The 15,420-nt window shown below is 45.1% G+C and overlaps 2 protein-coding genes and 1 non-coding gene across 4 annotated transcripts in view; 1 reads left to right on the top strand and 2 right to left on the bottom strand.

Annotated features, from left to right (window-relative positions):
• ELP1 (elongator acetyltransferase complex subunit 1) overlaps positions 1–4,385 on the top strand; it is a 34,079-nt gene extending 29,694 nt beyond the window's left edge. Inside the window, exons 32-35 of one of the 2 annotated variants that reach the window (XM_090131002.1) lie at positions 718–845; positions 1,238–1,392; positions 2,283–2,361; positions 3,220–4,385. In XM_090131002.1, coding sequence (XP_089987128.1) covers positions 718–845; positions 1,238–1,392; positions 2,283–2,361; positions 3,220–3,287 — 430 coding nt within the window. In that variant the 3' untranslated portion in view covers positions 3,288–4,385. The remainder of the gene's footprint in view (positions 1–717; positions 846–1,237; positions 1,393–2,282; positions 2,362–3,219) is intronic. The other variant, XM_031609571.2, reaches the window with a different exon arrangement.
• Positions 4,386–6,322: 1,937 nt separating this feature from the next.
• Positions 6,323–15,271, bottom strand: APTX (aprataxin). The gene is made up of 7 exons (XM_031609567.2): positions 14,900–15,271; positions 14,069–14,115; positions 11,567–11,896; positions 10,109–10,168; positions 7,716–7,942; positions 6,971–7,074; positions 6,323–6,675 (listed from the first exon to the last, which is right to left on the bottom strand). Exons 1-7 carry the CDS (start codon positions 15,027–15,029, stop codon positions 6,521–6,523), a joined length of 1,053 nt encoding a protein of 350 aa, XP_031465427.1. The 5' UTR covers positions 15,030–15,271; the 3' UTR covers positions 6,323–6,520.
• TRNAI-UAU (transfer RNA isoleucine (anticodon UAU)) lies at positions 7,460–7,554 on the bottom strand. The gene is made up of 2 exons: positions 7,517–7,554; positions 7,460–7,495 (listed from the first exon to the last, which is right to left on the bottom strand). It is a non-coding gene; the product is annotated as a tRNA-Ile (tRNA).
• Positions 15,272–15,420: the final 149 nt, after the last annotated feature.

The following is a 15,420-nucleotide window of genomic DNA, read 5'->3' as shown; positions in this document are numbered from 1 at the left end:
CCTCTGCCAGCACCTTACCACCCTAATTGGGGGTTGTTATTCAACTTAATAACTATTCTATTTCCACAGTGGGTTTCTTTGTTGCTTTTGAGCACTTTTAATATAAGCTGCAGGATCAGGCAGCTGTGTTAATGACTTCTGAATTATCTGTCTGAATGTGGAAGAGGTGCATTATGGAAAAGTGGGCTTTTTGGGGCACTGGCTGTGGCTCGGATTAAACGGGGAGAAAATACAACCTTAATATTCAGCATATCTGTATCAGAGTGAGATGACATATTGGGGCACTGAGTTACTGACTTGTGATAAGAAGTTGCTTTCCTGTAATAATGGATCAGGAGATGAACTGTATTAGCGCACAGATAGAGGAGATAGCAGAAATGAAAATGTGCAAAGGCAAGTGCAGACTCTGACACCAAATTGTTGTAAGTGAAATTCAACTGCTAGTGACTACTGTCAGACAGTTTAACTTACATTGTACTTGGACCAATGCTTTGACCTTGATGGAACACAGAAGGGACAAGATTGTACAGCTTCACAGCCCAGCTACTGAGTCATGTTTCAGACCACAGAGTTAGTTGGTGGAGTATTATTGAAAAGATTGGCACAGATATATCAGCCTACAGGCAGCCCCTTCTTATTGAAGAGTTTTAAGAGTTGACTTTCCTTCAGCCTTACCCCGTGCTGTGCACAGTAAAATTAAGCATCCTCCTTTCCTAGGCGATCCTCAAAGAACCGCCGTAAGGCTGAGCGCAAGAGATACAGCTTGAAAGAGGGGAGTCCTTTTGAAGATATGGCCCTTCTGGAAATTCTGGGAGAAAATGTCCGTGCCGTTGATTCTGTGAAGGGTATGATATGGTGATTTTAATCTGCTCTCTGACTTCAGAGCACAGCCAGCTGGGGCATTGTGCTCCCTCTAGTTCATAATGGGGAGAGGGGCTTCACGGTACGTAAGCTGTCTGTGGTGGACTTTGATTTGGTTTGTTGGCTTCTGCTGGAAGGTGCACCTAACAGTGTGAGCTCTCCTCGTTTGGAAGTTTGGGAACAGAGAAATAAGGACTTATCAGCACCAAGACAGGATTAGCTCACATTTGTACTGAGGCACTGCAGTGTCTGGGTAGGAGCAGAGAACCAGTTCTGATTTGCAGCTCTTTTCCTATGCCTTGATACCAGAACAGCACTGCTGTTTATTTAGCACACCTGTGTGAAGTGCCATTGCCTGTTTCTGTTCCTTCTGCAGGAGACGTACACGTCCTTCTGAAACAGCTTGTGCTGTTTGGTTTTGATGAGCAGGCTGAGGGGCTGCAGCAACTCCTGGAAGAAGTTCTGCAGTTGATGGAGACCTCAATCCCAGAAATCTGGACTCCAGCCTTGCAGCAGAGTTCTCTCAACCCGGTCTGTACTTGTTCTCATTACCTGTAATGTCTGCTGTACAGTATCAAGTAATTGGTAATGTTCTGTGTTCTCCAGTAAAGAGTACAGAATATTTCCCTGGCTTTCTAAGTCTGCCCTTTCCTACAGAGTTTAGGCAAATGTTCTGTGCAGTGTGTTGGATCGCTGTACATTCCAAATCAATATGCAGTATAAAACGTATGACAGGTACAGCTTCCTATGGAACAGAGGAATACTGTTTTATTTTCTAGCCCAAGTGGTTAAATTTTAGCATAGAATTTTATGTAATGGAATAGTGGTTGTCCACACTTAGTGTCATGAGATGAACAGCAAACAGATGGGTCCTTGTTGTCTGAACCAGCGTATCATGAGGACTATACTGCATGTGGATGGGTTGTGTCACACTTGTGGGCTTCAGCTTCACACATAGTTTCCTTGCAAAGCAAAATATCCAAAATAGTTTTGAGCATTCGAGGTGAACACAAATTTTCCCCAGTATCTTCTCTGTAACTGAGATTAATCTGCCCACTTAATGGCAGATTAAAACTACTGAATGTGATAGAATGCTGAGGCTCCCCAGTGAACTTTAACTGTTGCTGATGCATGTAATGAAAGCAATTCTGCCCATTCGTGACACTTAAAGCACAGTAAAGAAGTGCTGAGATGGAGATCCTGTGTCTTGAGAAGTTGTCTCACAGCAGTTCTGTATTTCTGCCTCTCCTTTGGTTTTTCTGAGACATTACTGGACTTTCATCCCATATTTCTGATTGTTTTAAACTGTGAGATCTCCCGCAGCCAACTCCTTCCACTCTTGTCAACAGTTTTCTGTGTAGGCATCCTTACTCTGGGACTTACTTTGTGCCAGTTTGAACATGGGTTTTGCTTCTTCACAGGTCCTGGGACCCAATTCAACTGCAAACAGCATCATGGCTGCCTATCAGCAGAAGAGGATGGTTGTTCCTGCTGTACAAGGTTAGTTCAGGCTCCTGGTTAGGTGTGGCTGTGAAGCACCATTGTGGCCAGCAGTATTGCAGTGTTCTTCATCTGTAGGAGTTTATTGCTTTATGTTATGGTGTCATCTTCTGGCGAGTGATCAGCCTTCTTAATAAGGTTTTGTTTGCTCTAATGCAGTGTGTTAAAACTACTTCCTGAGTTATGCTGCTCCTGATTTTCTGTGTGTTTAGCCTCTGTATGTTGTGGGGGAACTGGAAGTCTCTTTTCGTAGGTGTGTGTCAGATCATTCTGCTTGTACTTTATGAATTTATCTTTTTGTCTAATGTTGGCTTCTAGGCCAGGTTCTGGAGCAGGTGAGTCTATAGGATTTCATGGTACTTTGCCACCTTGAAGCCCTTGTAGCTGATAACAATTTTAAAGCTGAGAGCGCTAGCTTTTGTTTTCCCTCTTTCCACCTAGTACTGGAACTGCCAGGAAAAAGTCTAACAAACCTGGATGTGACCCATCCACTGCTGCTTGGCTGGGCTGGCTCCTTTTAGGCACAGCCCACAGCTCTAGCAGGCTGTTGTGTGCAACAGCACAGCAGAGATGTCCCAGCTGCTGATGTATGAACCGAGTCCTGCTTTCTGTCACAAGCCATTGCTCTTCATTCCAAACGATATCACTTAGCAGAGATGGGACTTGATTTGTCCAAGGGATCGATTTCTCCATGCAGTTCTGCTGGGCTGTCTTCAGTGTAGGCTGGTGGTATTTGCTGAAAGGTGATGCTGAGACTTCTTGGTGTTCTTTGATGGAAAAGGAAGCAAGCTGACTAGATGACAGGTCCTGAGGAAATCATACTGCTCTGTTCTGACATTTGTCATCTTTGTCTTTCAGATTCAGAATTACTCACTGCACCAAAACTCAATAAAAATCTACAGTGGAAGCTACATCTTTTCCAGTAATGAAAAGTCAAGGGATCCCAATGGACTGTGAACTGTTACATTTCATAGTATACTTTAATTACACCTTTATTAAAACATTATTGTCCTTGCATTCCTATTGCTCTTATGGCTGTGCAAGTGAATGTCCTTCCAACTGATGTAACTTTGATCCATAGTTTGTTTGTGAGATTGGGCAGTAACAGGCTGTGTGGCTCTCAGCATTGCTGGCTAAATCCAACTTCTGCCACTACTGTTCTCTCCCTTCTGGATGAAGCAAATCCCCCACTGCTCCATGGGTTCTGTTCTCTGCTGTCACTTCCTCTGTGGATGATGAAGGCAGGCAATGTTTTAAGCTGTTCATCCTGATTTAGCTACCTCACCAGTAAGTCTTTGCTAACAGCAAACTGCTGTTGCTAAACAAATAAGTTTTCTCTGCTGAAGTTGGTTGCTAGTAATACGAGATTTTCACAGGAATCATTTTGTTGCATCAGAGTCAATGCTGTGGCAGTAGCAGCCCTAGTGATCTTGCAGCAGGGAGGTCTGGGTACACGAGGATGTGCTTAACAGTGGGGTTGGGTGTCAGCACTACACACAGCCGGATGGCACTGCCCTAAATATTCTGCTTGCTGGCACTGGCAGGTCAGCAGCTGTACCATGCTTATTCTGCATGTTACTACAGAACCATTTCAGATGAAAACTGGTGTAAATCTACACCTAAGAATTAGATTTTTTCCGGAATAGTTCTGCAGTCTGACAGGAGAAGTAACAGCAGCAGTCCTGGGAGCAGAGGAAGGGGACAAGCTCAGCAGGCAAGATACTGCTTCAGGAAGAAGCCTCCCTGCCCCTCCTTTCCCTTGGTTGATTTTGGCCTAGCAGATGTTCAATTTGATGAGAGCCTTTTGGATAGAGTGCTGAAACAGTGCCAGCAGCAGCCAGGTACTCCCTGTCACTGACCTGCGAGCTATATTCTTGCTACTTGACATTAGCACGCCTCGAGCTGCAGGTTGTTATTTTCTTGGTGTGAGAACCCCATTGTGCTGAGGTGGCCCTAAGGGCTTGAATTGCACATGTCGTGCTGGCCTGGGAGCAGTGGTGGAGCAGTCCTTTGTCAGTGTTGCATAAAGCCCTAGAGTTAATCTTACTTCTCATTGTCTCGAGGTCCATTTTCAAGCTATTTTCTCGAGCCTATTTTCAAGTATTGTGATGAGGCTCTCTGAGCCTCTTTAAATAGCAAATGACATGAAAGGCTGCAGTGGATAGCAGGTTTTTTGATGGATTTGGGTTTTCAAATATGGTAGACAAATCTGGTCCCAAATGACACGTGGAAACAATCTCAGTGCAGCCTTTCAGTACTTTGCAAGTACTTTCAGAAGGGTTCTTGCAAACAGGAGGAACACCAACCTGTGGTCTGATAGTGGTGGGACAAGGGAGAATGGTTTTAAACTGAAAGGGAAAAGAACATTGGGAAGGGGTATTAGAAGGAAATATTCAGAGGGTGGTGAGGCACTTGCACAACCACCCAGAGAAGCTGTGGATCCCCATCCCTGGTAGTGCTCAAGGCCAGGCTGGATGGGCCCTGGGCAGCCTGAGCTGCTGAGGGCTGCAACATGTGCTGCAACCCTACTTACAGCACATGGTTGGAACTGAATTTTTCATATTTGTAAAAAGAAGTGATGAGGATTATGCATTGCTCTTCAGTTCTGGCCCTGCAGCTCAATTGCAGTGCTGCCACTGCTAATTCCTCACCCTCTTACACCCAGTGCTAGGAAATGCTTAGGTCTTGCTCAGCCTGCTGTACTGTCCAGGATATTTCCTTAGTAAGGAACTCAAGAAAAGGTAAAACTGGCTTGATGAGGATTTGATTTACACTTCAGGTCCTTCAAAGTGTGTATTGCTTTTTATTTATTTATTTATTATTTTATTTTTGTGTGTGTCTGTCGTGCTGGTGGTCAAAGCTGAAGGCCCTCTGGTTTTAGAGATGTTCTCCCATCAAGATGGGAGAAAATCAATTCAAATCTGACATCCTGGAGGAAGAGTGCTTGGTAGACCATTGATACAGTAACTCATCCCTGAGCTCCTTTCTTGTTTACCTCACCTGTTTTTAGTGAGCTCAGACAGAGGGGAAACAGCTGGAGCCAGTGCCTTTACCATGACTGAACTTCAGCTTCTGCTTAAGCAGCAGCCAGGAGTTTCCCTCCCCTGCATTTCTCCATTGATGTTTCTTTTACCTTCTTTGCAATGCATCTCACTTTGAAATACGCTATGGCTTAGCTTTACAGATACACTGAATTTTCTCTGCAGAGGCTCTCCCAAACAGATGCAGTTGAAATAATTACAGGAAAAATACAGATAATTTAGGGAATGTCCAAATTTCTGACTAAATATGCTTCTGTGGAGGTCTTATCATTAGTGAGAATTCTGTCCCAGGTCTCCTTCTTTACATACAAAAAAGGCACGCTGTCACAGACACAACACAGCTGCAACACACATCCTTTATTATATCTATAGCAAAGAGTAAAAGGCATATGCTCCAGCAGCAAAGGGCTCACCCGTGGGTGTATGCAGTAACAGCACTGCACACAGACACAAAAGCAAGGAACACTCTCTCCCTGAGAAATGCATTATCAACATTTGCAAAACAGCATTTTCCTTGTATAAAGAAGAGCTCTGTATGCTTTTATTGAAAGCCATTTCACCCAGAGGGTATCTTAACAGATCAAAGCTGGGCTTAGAATGAATTTCAACCCTGCTGATTGATTCTGGGCCCAGTAACAGATTTCCATTGACAACAATCAAAACATAAAGACTCACCAAAACCCACAGCAGCACTGGACCGTGCTTCCATTTCTTTACCATGCTCAAAATAAGCAGCCAAGCAATTGCAAATCTCTAAATCATTGCTTCTTCCCCTCCTCTGCTGAAACCTAGACCTGGGTGCAGAACCTCTGCAGTTCTGAATTAAAATGAATCCATTCATCCAAACAAAGCACTTCTTCCAGACTTCCATTCACACACAGAACAGTGGGGCAGTGTCACAAGAAAGCTGCAAACACCTCTGATTTCAGAAGTCATTTTATTTTATTCTTTTTATCTACGCTCTGGCAGTGTTAATATGCTGCTGCTAATACGTTATGTTTTCCCATACCTCATTTCCCACTCCAGTTAACAAAAATCATACGTGTCCCATCACACCCTGAGGTCTTTGTGTTAAACTGATATCTGAGCACGTGGGTTGCTAGATGATTTTTTGGTTGTCATTTTGTCCAATGTTTCTTGAGATGTTCCTTTAGCTGCGGGATAGTGGATAGCTGCTGTTTGCACAGATGGCATCTGAGAGGCAATTTGAGAAGTTCAGAGGCCTGGTCATTCACCGTTACTTTTCCCTTGCTTCGTACCATCTCTATCACATCTGAAATGAAATCAGACAGGCACTACTGGGATCATGAAACACTGTCAGATGCGTGGCACTACCAAATCCATACACTGCTCAAGACACATCACATGTCATTACTGCATTTTTATTTAAACCAAACACACAATTTGGCTGACTTCCACTTAGTGCTGTTCCTCAATATCTGAAATCACATAAAACCTTTCATTTATTTTACTAGAATTTATGGCTTACGCCTTTTCTAGGGAGGAAAGCTCAAAAGTCAGAACCCGCAAACACAGTTATGTTATGAGACACCTTTTCTAATAATTACCTTCGGAGTTTAGGAAGTATTCTGTGGTAAAGGAGTTCCAGTGCTTTTTGGTTTTCAGAGCAGGAGAATCAAAATCTTGGCTGATTACGTGCAAATGCAGCTGACTAAAAACAGATCACGTAGATAAGACAGAAAAAAAATGTTAATAAAGGCAGTTCTCTTGCAGTAGGTATCAGTTGCAAACGTGACTGGAAAGAGACAGACTGCCAGTCTTACGGATCAGCCTTAAGGGTCAGTCCTGTGACCCACAATCCTGACACAGAAAAAACATGGCCTATGTTTTCAAGGTACTACTGCATGTTAAGTGTTTCACTTAAATAGCTAACACCACTACCCTGCACGTTCCATTTGCCCCTAACTACAGTCAGCTAGTTTCCAGAAAAGCAAAGACAAAACAAAAAGGATTAAGCTTTGTAGAGCCATCTGAACAGGACACTTAATCAGCAACTCAAAGCGTACTCCAGGAATTCGGGGAGGGCAAAAGCACTGTGCTCCAGGTGAGGCTCGAACTCACAACCTCGGCATTGCTCGGCTTCAGTACTGCTGTATAAGTACCGCGCGCTAACCGATTGCGCCACTGGAGCCGGCACGCAGACGGACAGCACGGCTCAGCAGCACCCATGGGACCCACAGCCAAACCTGGGCGCCTGCAGGGACGGTGCTGAGGCTGCACCACCACTCAGCTCCAGCTCTGCACACCCAGGAAAGCAGGCTGTCCTCCCAATGGCTCCCCCTAGGGATTTACCTCATACTGGGAATGGCGTGGTAACCCAGCCGGAACTCCAGGCTTTCTTTGGCAGGGCACTGTTGAATCATTTTTTGCCCAACTGCATGCATATGTTCCAGGAGTCTAAGATGCTCTTTGGTGAGTGATTTGAGGCTTGAAATGGAGTCCCACGGTAAAATAAGCCAGTGGTAACGTGCTTTGGGATATTTATCCTTGATGACTACAGTCTTCTCGTCCTTGTAAACCTAGTAAAACAAGAAACTTGATTATTTACTGAAGTTAAATGCCTTGCCCCAGTACGCACTGTATTTACTGAGCTCTGAGGTGCCATCCATCTGCACATCCCATCATGGCTGCAAAGGTCCTCGAGCACAAGTATATGCTGCTAGTGGAATTGTGACTGCCAGGTAAAAAAAGCCAGGAAAAGTCACTACGTAGGAGAAATACTGAGCAGCAGGGTGTTTCCCTTCACATCTTTGGCTGGAACCACGCTAGTCCAGTGCGTGCTCCTCTGCCACACCAAGCATCCAGCAGCTAAAGGAGGTCTTCTAAAGTTTTTCTTTAAGGCAAAAGCCTTCTATTCCTGTTCATCAAGAAATACTTTAACCATCACTACAAGCCAACGTGAACTCTCTAGAAAATAACCTAGACTCATGACCAGTGTGGTCGAGGATCCTTCCCTCCATCAAGCCACGTCTAAGCTTTGAGGGCACTGCAATGACAGTGATGGCACTGCACTCAGTGCAGAGCACACACGAGTGGACTCCCTATGCTCTGTGGTGAAACACAAGTCTCAGAGGTGCAGCAGAACACTCAGCACTGTACACCTCCTCCAGCATTTCAAAGCCGAAACCTCAGGATCTAAGCTAATTCACTTGATGCTACTCAAGATGCTACTTTTAAAGATCATTCACATAAAGAAGAGGTTTCTGTCTCCATAGTCTTTCTTCTCCTTGACCTTTTTTTCTTTTCTTTTCTTTTTTTATCAACTAGATGGTGTTGAGAATCAAGAGAAACAGTACCAAAGCATACACAGAGCAGGGCAGCACGGCCTGCCCGTGGCAATAAAAACCTGTCAGCTTCTGAAGTGCCCTCTGCTCTGTTAGCAGCGAGTCTGCTGGGAAGAGATGAACAACGTCTTTGTCATCTTTGCTAATTCTTTTCGTACGTTTATATGCAGAGCTGATCAGTCTTGCTCTACAGGAAGCAAGATTAAAATTTTATCAGTACACAAATCATTACGCTGACTTTCAGTCTAGTCCATATCATATTTTCATGCACTTTGGTCTCTGCATAAGCAAACAGAATCGAGACAATTGTGAGGAGGTGCTTCCAGAAAAAAAAAAAGTGTTTTTGTCATTTCTTTAAGGTATGTTTAAGAAGCAAAGGTGGGAGGTCTGTTGTTTATATATTTCATTCTGAACCACAACTAACAAAGCTAACAATAAGCCTTCAAATAACAGCTTTAAGAACAGCATATGTTTTGGGTCAAGAAAACACTGTCTTCTTAAGTATTATGGGAACTTTTACTTAAAGAGTGAAGATGGAGTTTCAGGTTTAAAACGTAAGCAAGTATTTTCATAGTTCTATCATTCCTGATAGACTCATTTGAAACTGCTGACAGACACCTGAATTATTAAAAAAAAAAAAAAAAAAAAAAAAAAGCAGAAGGAAAAAAAAAAAAAAAAGGAAAATAAGAAATTGGGACATTCTGATGGGTGATGAATGAAATTATTTTCAGCCTAAGGCTGATAATGTTCTGGGGGGCCTACTGTGCCTGTGGAGTCCTCCCCTTTGGAAACCATCTCAGCTCAAACACACAATGACTTGAGTGGTCAGACTGGCCCCAAAACTCAAAGACAAGCATGATACAGCCAAGGGAAGTAAAGGAAAAGAGAAGCACCTTGAGCATCTATAGAAGGTTAAAAGAAGGCACCTAGGAAACTCCTGCAGTCATGATGAAATGGGGTAGAGAAGGAGCCCGAGGTCACATCCTATCAGCTGCTGCCCAGGTTGCACAGTTAAAGTTTACTGGAAATGATGAAGCTGCATCACATTTGGACACACAGCAGTGCTGACTGCCAGAAAATAGGAATCTCAGCTTTAAACCACAGCCTTGTTTTAATTGGTTTCCACACTAAAGTGGACCTGTTGTGCACCTGCTCTCCCTGCAAGCTTTTAAAAACACTGGACAAATTTGACAGGGTAGGGAGCTCCAAGATAAGGAAGTTCTGACACTGCACAAAATCAGCATAGTAGAGACTCCCAAATTCTATCAGATGCAGCTCTTGTGCATCTTGAGTAATCTCTCAGTTAATCACATTATTAATGTAAACTGCTGAAGGAAAGAAGAACGCTCACTGTCTTAGACAAGAAGTACTGTGAAGTACATGTGTATGTATAGTTCTCACCTGCACTTTTGGATCTTGCATGGCACTCTTTAGACCTTGACTCCAGTGTCCTAAATGTTCCTAAAACATAGAAAGAAGAAAGAAACACAATTTTGTAAGAGAATTAAGAATCTAACTATGTATTTTAAAACATACAAACTTTGATTAGAACTACAGTGATACCACGTGAATGACAAAAACCAACACAACCCTCCATTCAACTGACCCACAGAGCTACTCTTCTAAATTTTAACCTGGAAATTTTAACATTTTAAGCTGTAAATTTAACTAGAGAGAGCTCTAGATCTGCTTGGATTTATTAACTCGCATGCACACGTTACAGCACAGACCTTGATTACCAATGATGACAGACCATCTTACTACAAGATCTGCTGCTTCATGCATCACAAGGGCCAGAGGAGGTACAAGGATCACCATTTACTGTCTCATCACATGTTGCTCTGCACAGAACAAAGAAGCACTGTTGTGGTGCCTGGCCCTACTCTGGGAGTATTTCTCTCTCAATACTGTGCAAGATAGAGCGGCTTGTAAAGAAAACAACAAAGTACCAGAGAATCAAGCCAGAATTAGCAGATTACTTCTTAATTTTGTTATCCAGCCCCTAGAGTGCACATTTTAGAGATACATATTATTTTATCTATTCACAGCACTTCACAGGCATTGCCAATGATGATCTTCACCACATTCTTACAAAGCAAGACATTCAAATGTTATTCCAGTACTGACAGGGAAATGCTGAACAGTCAACTTTCTCTGATCACAGCACCCCAAATCTGATCCTAATATAATCAGCATGAGCTCAGCAATGGTGTAAGTGGTCAGCCCACCAGAATCTGAGATGAGATTTGGTCCTGCACTCCTACTAAAAAGTCTAAAAAGTCTTACACATTTTGCCCGTGTCAGCAGGGCTAAAAACTTCCTTTCAAAAGACTGGCTGGCAATGTGAACATAAATATGGTTCTACCATAATAAATGACCCAAACAGCAGGAAAAAAAAAAAAAAAAAAGGAAAAGAAAAAAGGTCAAGATGTTCCATTTTATGTGCCTAAGCTTTTTAGATAACCACCGTTCTACTTCTGAGAGAGCAGATCTCATCTCAAGAGCCTGCACACCGTGCAAGTCCAGCTAAGCAGTGCCCAGCGGAGCTCTGCTCTTCTATAAGAAACTGCAACAGGAGCCAGAGATTAAGACTTCATTTGCTGAAACCAGCTTGCTGCTTTAGCACTCTCCAGCTCAGGTTAACATGGGATCCAGGTGGTGCTCTCAGGAGCTATGTGACAGCAGGAGCAGACCTCTCTGACTGTGTATGTGACAACTTGTGCTCTGCACACTCCTAGGACCCAGGTTCACCTAAGAAGTTCCCCATAGGTAGCACCTACAGAAGAAAAGATGAAACCCCTCTAATGGAGGAGACAACTCCAGGGGAAACAGCTGAAGAACTGGTAGCAATACACTTGCCTTTCTGCTCGTTGTCCCTTCGTGTGGAGATACACTGCTCTTGCTTGGCCTGAGGCCTGCAGAACTGCTTTGTGTATCCACCACCTCCATCTTCTTTGCCTTTCTGGGCACATTTTCTATTTCATCATTCTCATAGGAGTCTTCACATGGCCTCTTTTCAGTCTGTATTTTCTCTTCTGCTTCTGTAACAGTTTCCTCTGATTCTTCACCAAACTGCACCGTGAAGGGGTAAAGTTTATTCACAAAATGCAGAACTTGGCCTGGCCTCATTTTCACCTCTTCATCCTTGCCAATGTCCACTAGGTCAACACTAGTTGGGTTGACTCCTATCTTTGGTAGAGAGAAAAATAATTTTAAAAGTTGATGCTGTAATTGAAATCACCAGCAGCTACTCGTCAGCTGCCCCACAGTATCACCATGCTGTAAAGCTCATGTGTTTGGTTTTCATTCTGCCCCTGTCCCATTCTGGGAAGTTCAAGATTGCCAGCATCTGGCAATGACCAGTCTTGTGACTGCAGCCATTGAGACACAAACCACAGCTTTACCAACAGTTATTTCTGGAAAAATAACAGCAGTTTTAACAAATGATTTAAATCCAGCAATCCCCAGAAAGCTTCCTGAGTTCAAATTATTTTCTATTTATTCTCTTTTCTTTTTTACCACAGTTGCTTTCTATACAGCACCTGTTGAATGCTGTCCCACCAACACATCTACCTTCAAATACATAAGCCTGCACCTGTGGCTCATTTCAAGAGATGGGTGTCTGGGATCACAGCTGCTGGTTCCTGTTTAACCACAGCACACAGCTAACACTTGCAGTGCACTCCTCCTGTGTAATGAAAAGAGAAACTAGGAAATAAGTTTACTAGACCTCCCAGATCCCTGCTACATGGGGATCAGCTCCTAGCCCCTGTTCTTGCTTCCCAGGCCAGATGTGATAAGACCTTGTGTGACTGTGTTCAAACACAGCCAGTGAGAACATCTGCCTGTTCCTTGGAGTGACAATAAACCTCTCTGCCCTCACCTTGTGCAAAGTACACTTTTGTGCTTTTAATTTTGCATGCCACACTTGCAAAAAAAAAAAAAAAACCCAAAAAACAAACAAACAAAAAAAACAATTTTGTGCTGACTTTTTAATAGCAGAAACTCAGTTCAGCAAGGTCAAAACTGGCTTTTCCCTCTCGTTTCATCATTTTATGGACCTATGCAACTCTAAAATGATTTTCCATCCAAAACATGTTTTAAAGACTTAGAAGCTACTGACATTTAGCTGGTAATGGAAAAGCAACACCTGATAAGACAAGGTGGCATGGGCAATGTACGTGGGGCAACTGGACAGATTTGTCTGACGATGCAGACCACCCTTAGAAAGGAGACCTTGTCTTCAGCTAAATGCTTCTGGTTCGTGTTTATATATAAAATAAGTTTTAGAAGCCAGTTCTTGCTTCCAACTGATCGACTCTGTCATGTTTCTTTAACCCTGTCTGTCAGATACCTGCTTGTTTCACAAAACAGCACCATGTCTCTCATCTTCACTCTGATGGAGCACCTGCCTGATCCCAGCCACAACCTCCTCATCCTACAGTGCCACAGTTTCACCCAAACAAAGCACATTTCACATTTCCCTGCCCAACGTGCTGTTTAGCCACTGATTGTTGGAACCCCATATTGGGAAGCAACTCAAGACCTGGCAGTGCAAGCATGCTAAGACCCACTGCCAAAAACCACTCATGGCTCTGAAACTGCAGTGAGATTGCATTCAAATCGTGGTGGAAACTGACTTTGGTGAAACAGTGAGATTTCTGCAGGATTCACCACACAACAGAGGGGGCTCAGCATTCACTGAGGGCTGGCAGATATTTTGATGGAAGATCAGAAAACAACACAGAACAAGCTGTTGTGTTACCCACATGGATGCTGGTGCTGTGAGGACGTTCTACAACAGAGAGGAGAACATTTTCCCTTCACATTATCTCAGGCATACTGGTTGTTGTCAGTAAGAGCAGACCTACATCCATCCTGTTAATAACATGTGAATGCCTTCTGTGCTGTCACACATCCCACCCCTCCCTAGAAGGGAAAAGGCCTTTGGCTCAACCAGTCATCAAAGCAAAAACCTCTATGCCAGCCCAGTCCCTTCAATACAGAACCACTGTGACTTCAAATGAAGGGCTGTGTTAACTTTAGAAACAGAAGACTAATGATCAGAAGGAAGGTCAGTCAGTTTAAGGGGAAGAACTTGAAGGCCTCCAGATCTCAAAGTCTGGAAGAAGCGCGTGTTGAGGATTCACAGTGCTGCTCACTGATGCTGCAGGACAGCTGGAGGCTTTGCATTCCTGTGCTGAGACACACAAATGGAAAACAGATCCCTTCTGAGGACTGTTTGGTAGCTCCAGGACCTCCATGATCTGGGATGAGAACTGATATTCACACTATTTGTGGACTTCAAGTGCAACATGTCAGTAGGTACCAGAAATACCGACAAGCTGCTTAAAAACATACCTGCTTAACTGTGACATACCCCTTGTTACAGTCTGCTTTCAACAGAACTGAAAAGAGAGAAGGAAGAGTTATGAAACACCGTGAAGAGAAAGGATGGGTATCTGCCTGCCCAGCCCTTGTGGGAAACACTTGTGCATCTCCAGCTCCTGCTGCCCTTTGGGTTGTAAATGTACCAAAAGAAGAGCTCTGCCTCACCGACATGCATAGAATCAGAATGGCCAAGGTTGGAAGGCACCTCAAAGATCATGAAGCTTCAACCCTTCTGCCACATGCAGGGCCACCAATCTCCAGATATAGTACGAGACCAGGCTGCCCAGGGCCCCATCCAACCTGATGGACCTTGAACACCTCCAGGGATGGACGGGGCATCCACAGCCTCCCTGGGCAGCTGTTCCAGCACCTCACCACTCTCTCTGTAAAGAACTGACATCCAATCTAAACCTTCCCTCCCTCAACTTCAAACCATTTCCCCTCGTCCTGCAGTTATCTCCCCTTTCCAAGAGTTGATTCCCCTCCTGTTTGTAGGCTCCCTGTAGGTACTGAAGGCTGCCATGAGGTCACCCCGCAGCCTTCTCTTCTCCAGGCTGAACAAGCCCAGCTCCCTCAGCCTGTCTTTGCAGCCCCCTGCTCACCTCTGTGGCTCCTTTGCTCCCTCTCCAACAGCTCTCTGTCTTTTTTGTCCTGGGGGGCTCCAGTGCTGGACACAGCACCGCAGATGGGGCCTCACAAGAGCAGAGCAGATGGGGACAATCACCTCCCCGAAACCTAAGAGTGGAGCCTCACTGACAGAAATCCCCCAGCTGCCCGCACAGCCGCGCGGCGCGGCCTTACCTTGCTGTCGCGAGCACCTCCTGTCGGTGATACGGGTTCGCGGCCCGCGGCCCAGCAGCACGGCGGCCATGTGCGGCAGCGGCACGCGCAGCCCGCGATCCTCCGTCCCAACCAACCAGCAAGCACGCATCGCCGCGTTGCGGGGACAAACAGACAGCGCGTTACCGGAACGGGACGGACAGACGGACGGGACTGGACGAACCGCTCCCTCCCCCACGCCCCCCGCGCAGGGCGGGCTCCGTTCCCATGGTAACGCGGGATTTAAGGCGCGCGAGCTCCGGCTCGCCGCCAGACTCGCGCCGCACCAATGAGCTCGGCGGAGCTGCCTCACGTGACGCGGAGGCCCGCGCGCTCCCGTCCCGAGCCCCTGGATCCTGCGCAAGCGCAGTTGCGCTCCGTAGGTGCGGCTCTGGCTGAGGGGACGGCCGGATGGAGGGCGGGGCCGAGGCTGGCGGCGCTGATTGGCTCGCCTCGCTCCGCCTCCTTCTGCTATTGGCTGACTCCCCACTCGAACCGAGTTC

This window comes from Phasianus colchicus, chromosome Z, assembly GCF_987193195.1.
Source record: "Phasianus colchicus chromosome Z, bPhaCol1.hap1.1, whole genome shotgun sequence".
Classification (NCBI taxonomy): domain Eukaryota; kingdom Metazoa; phylum Chordata; class Aves; order Galliformes; family Phasianidae; genus Phasianus; species Phasianus colchicus.
The sequence above is the reverse complement of the archived record's forward strand: the minus strand, read 5'-3'. Positions and strand labels throughout refer to the sequence as shown.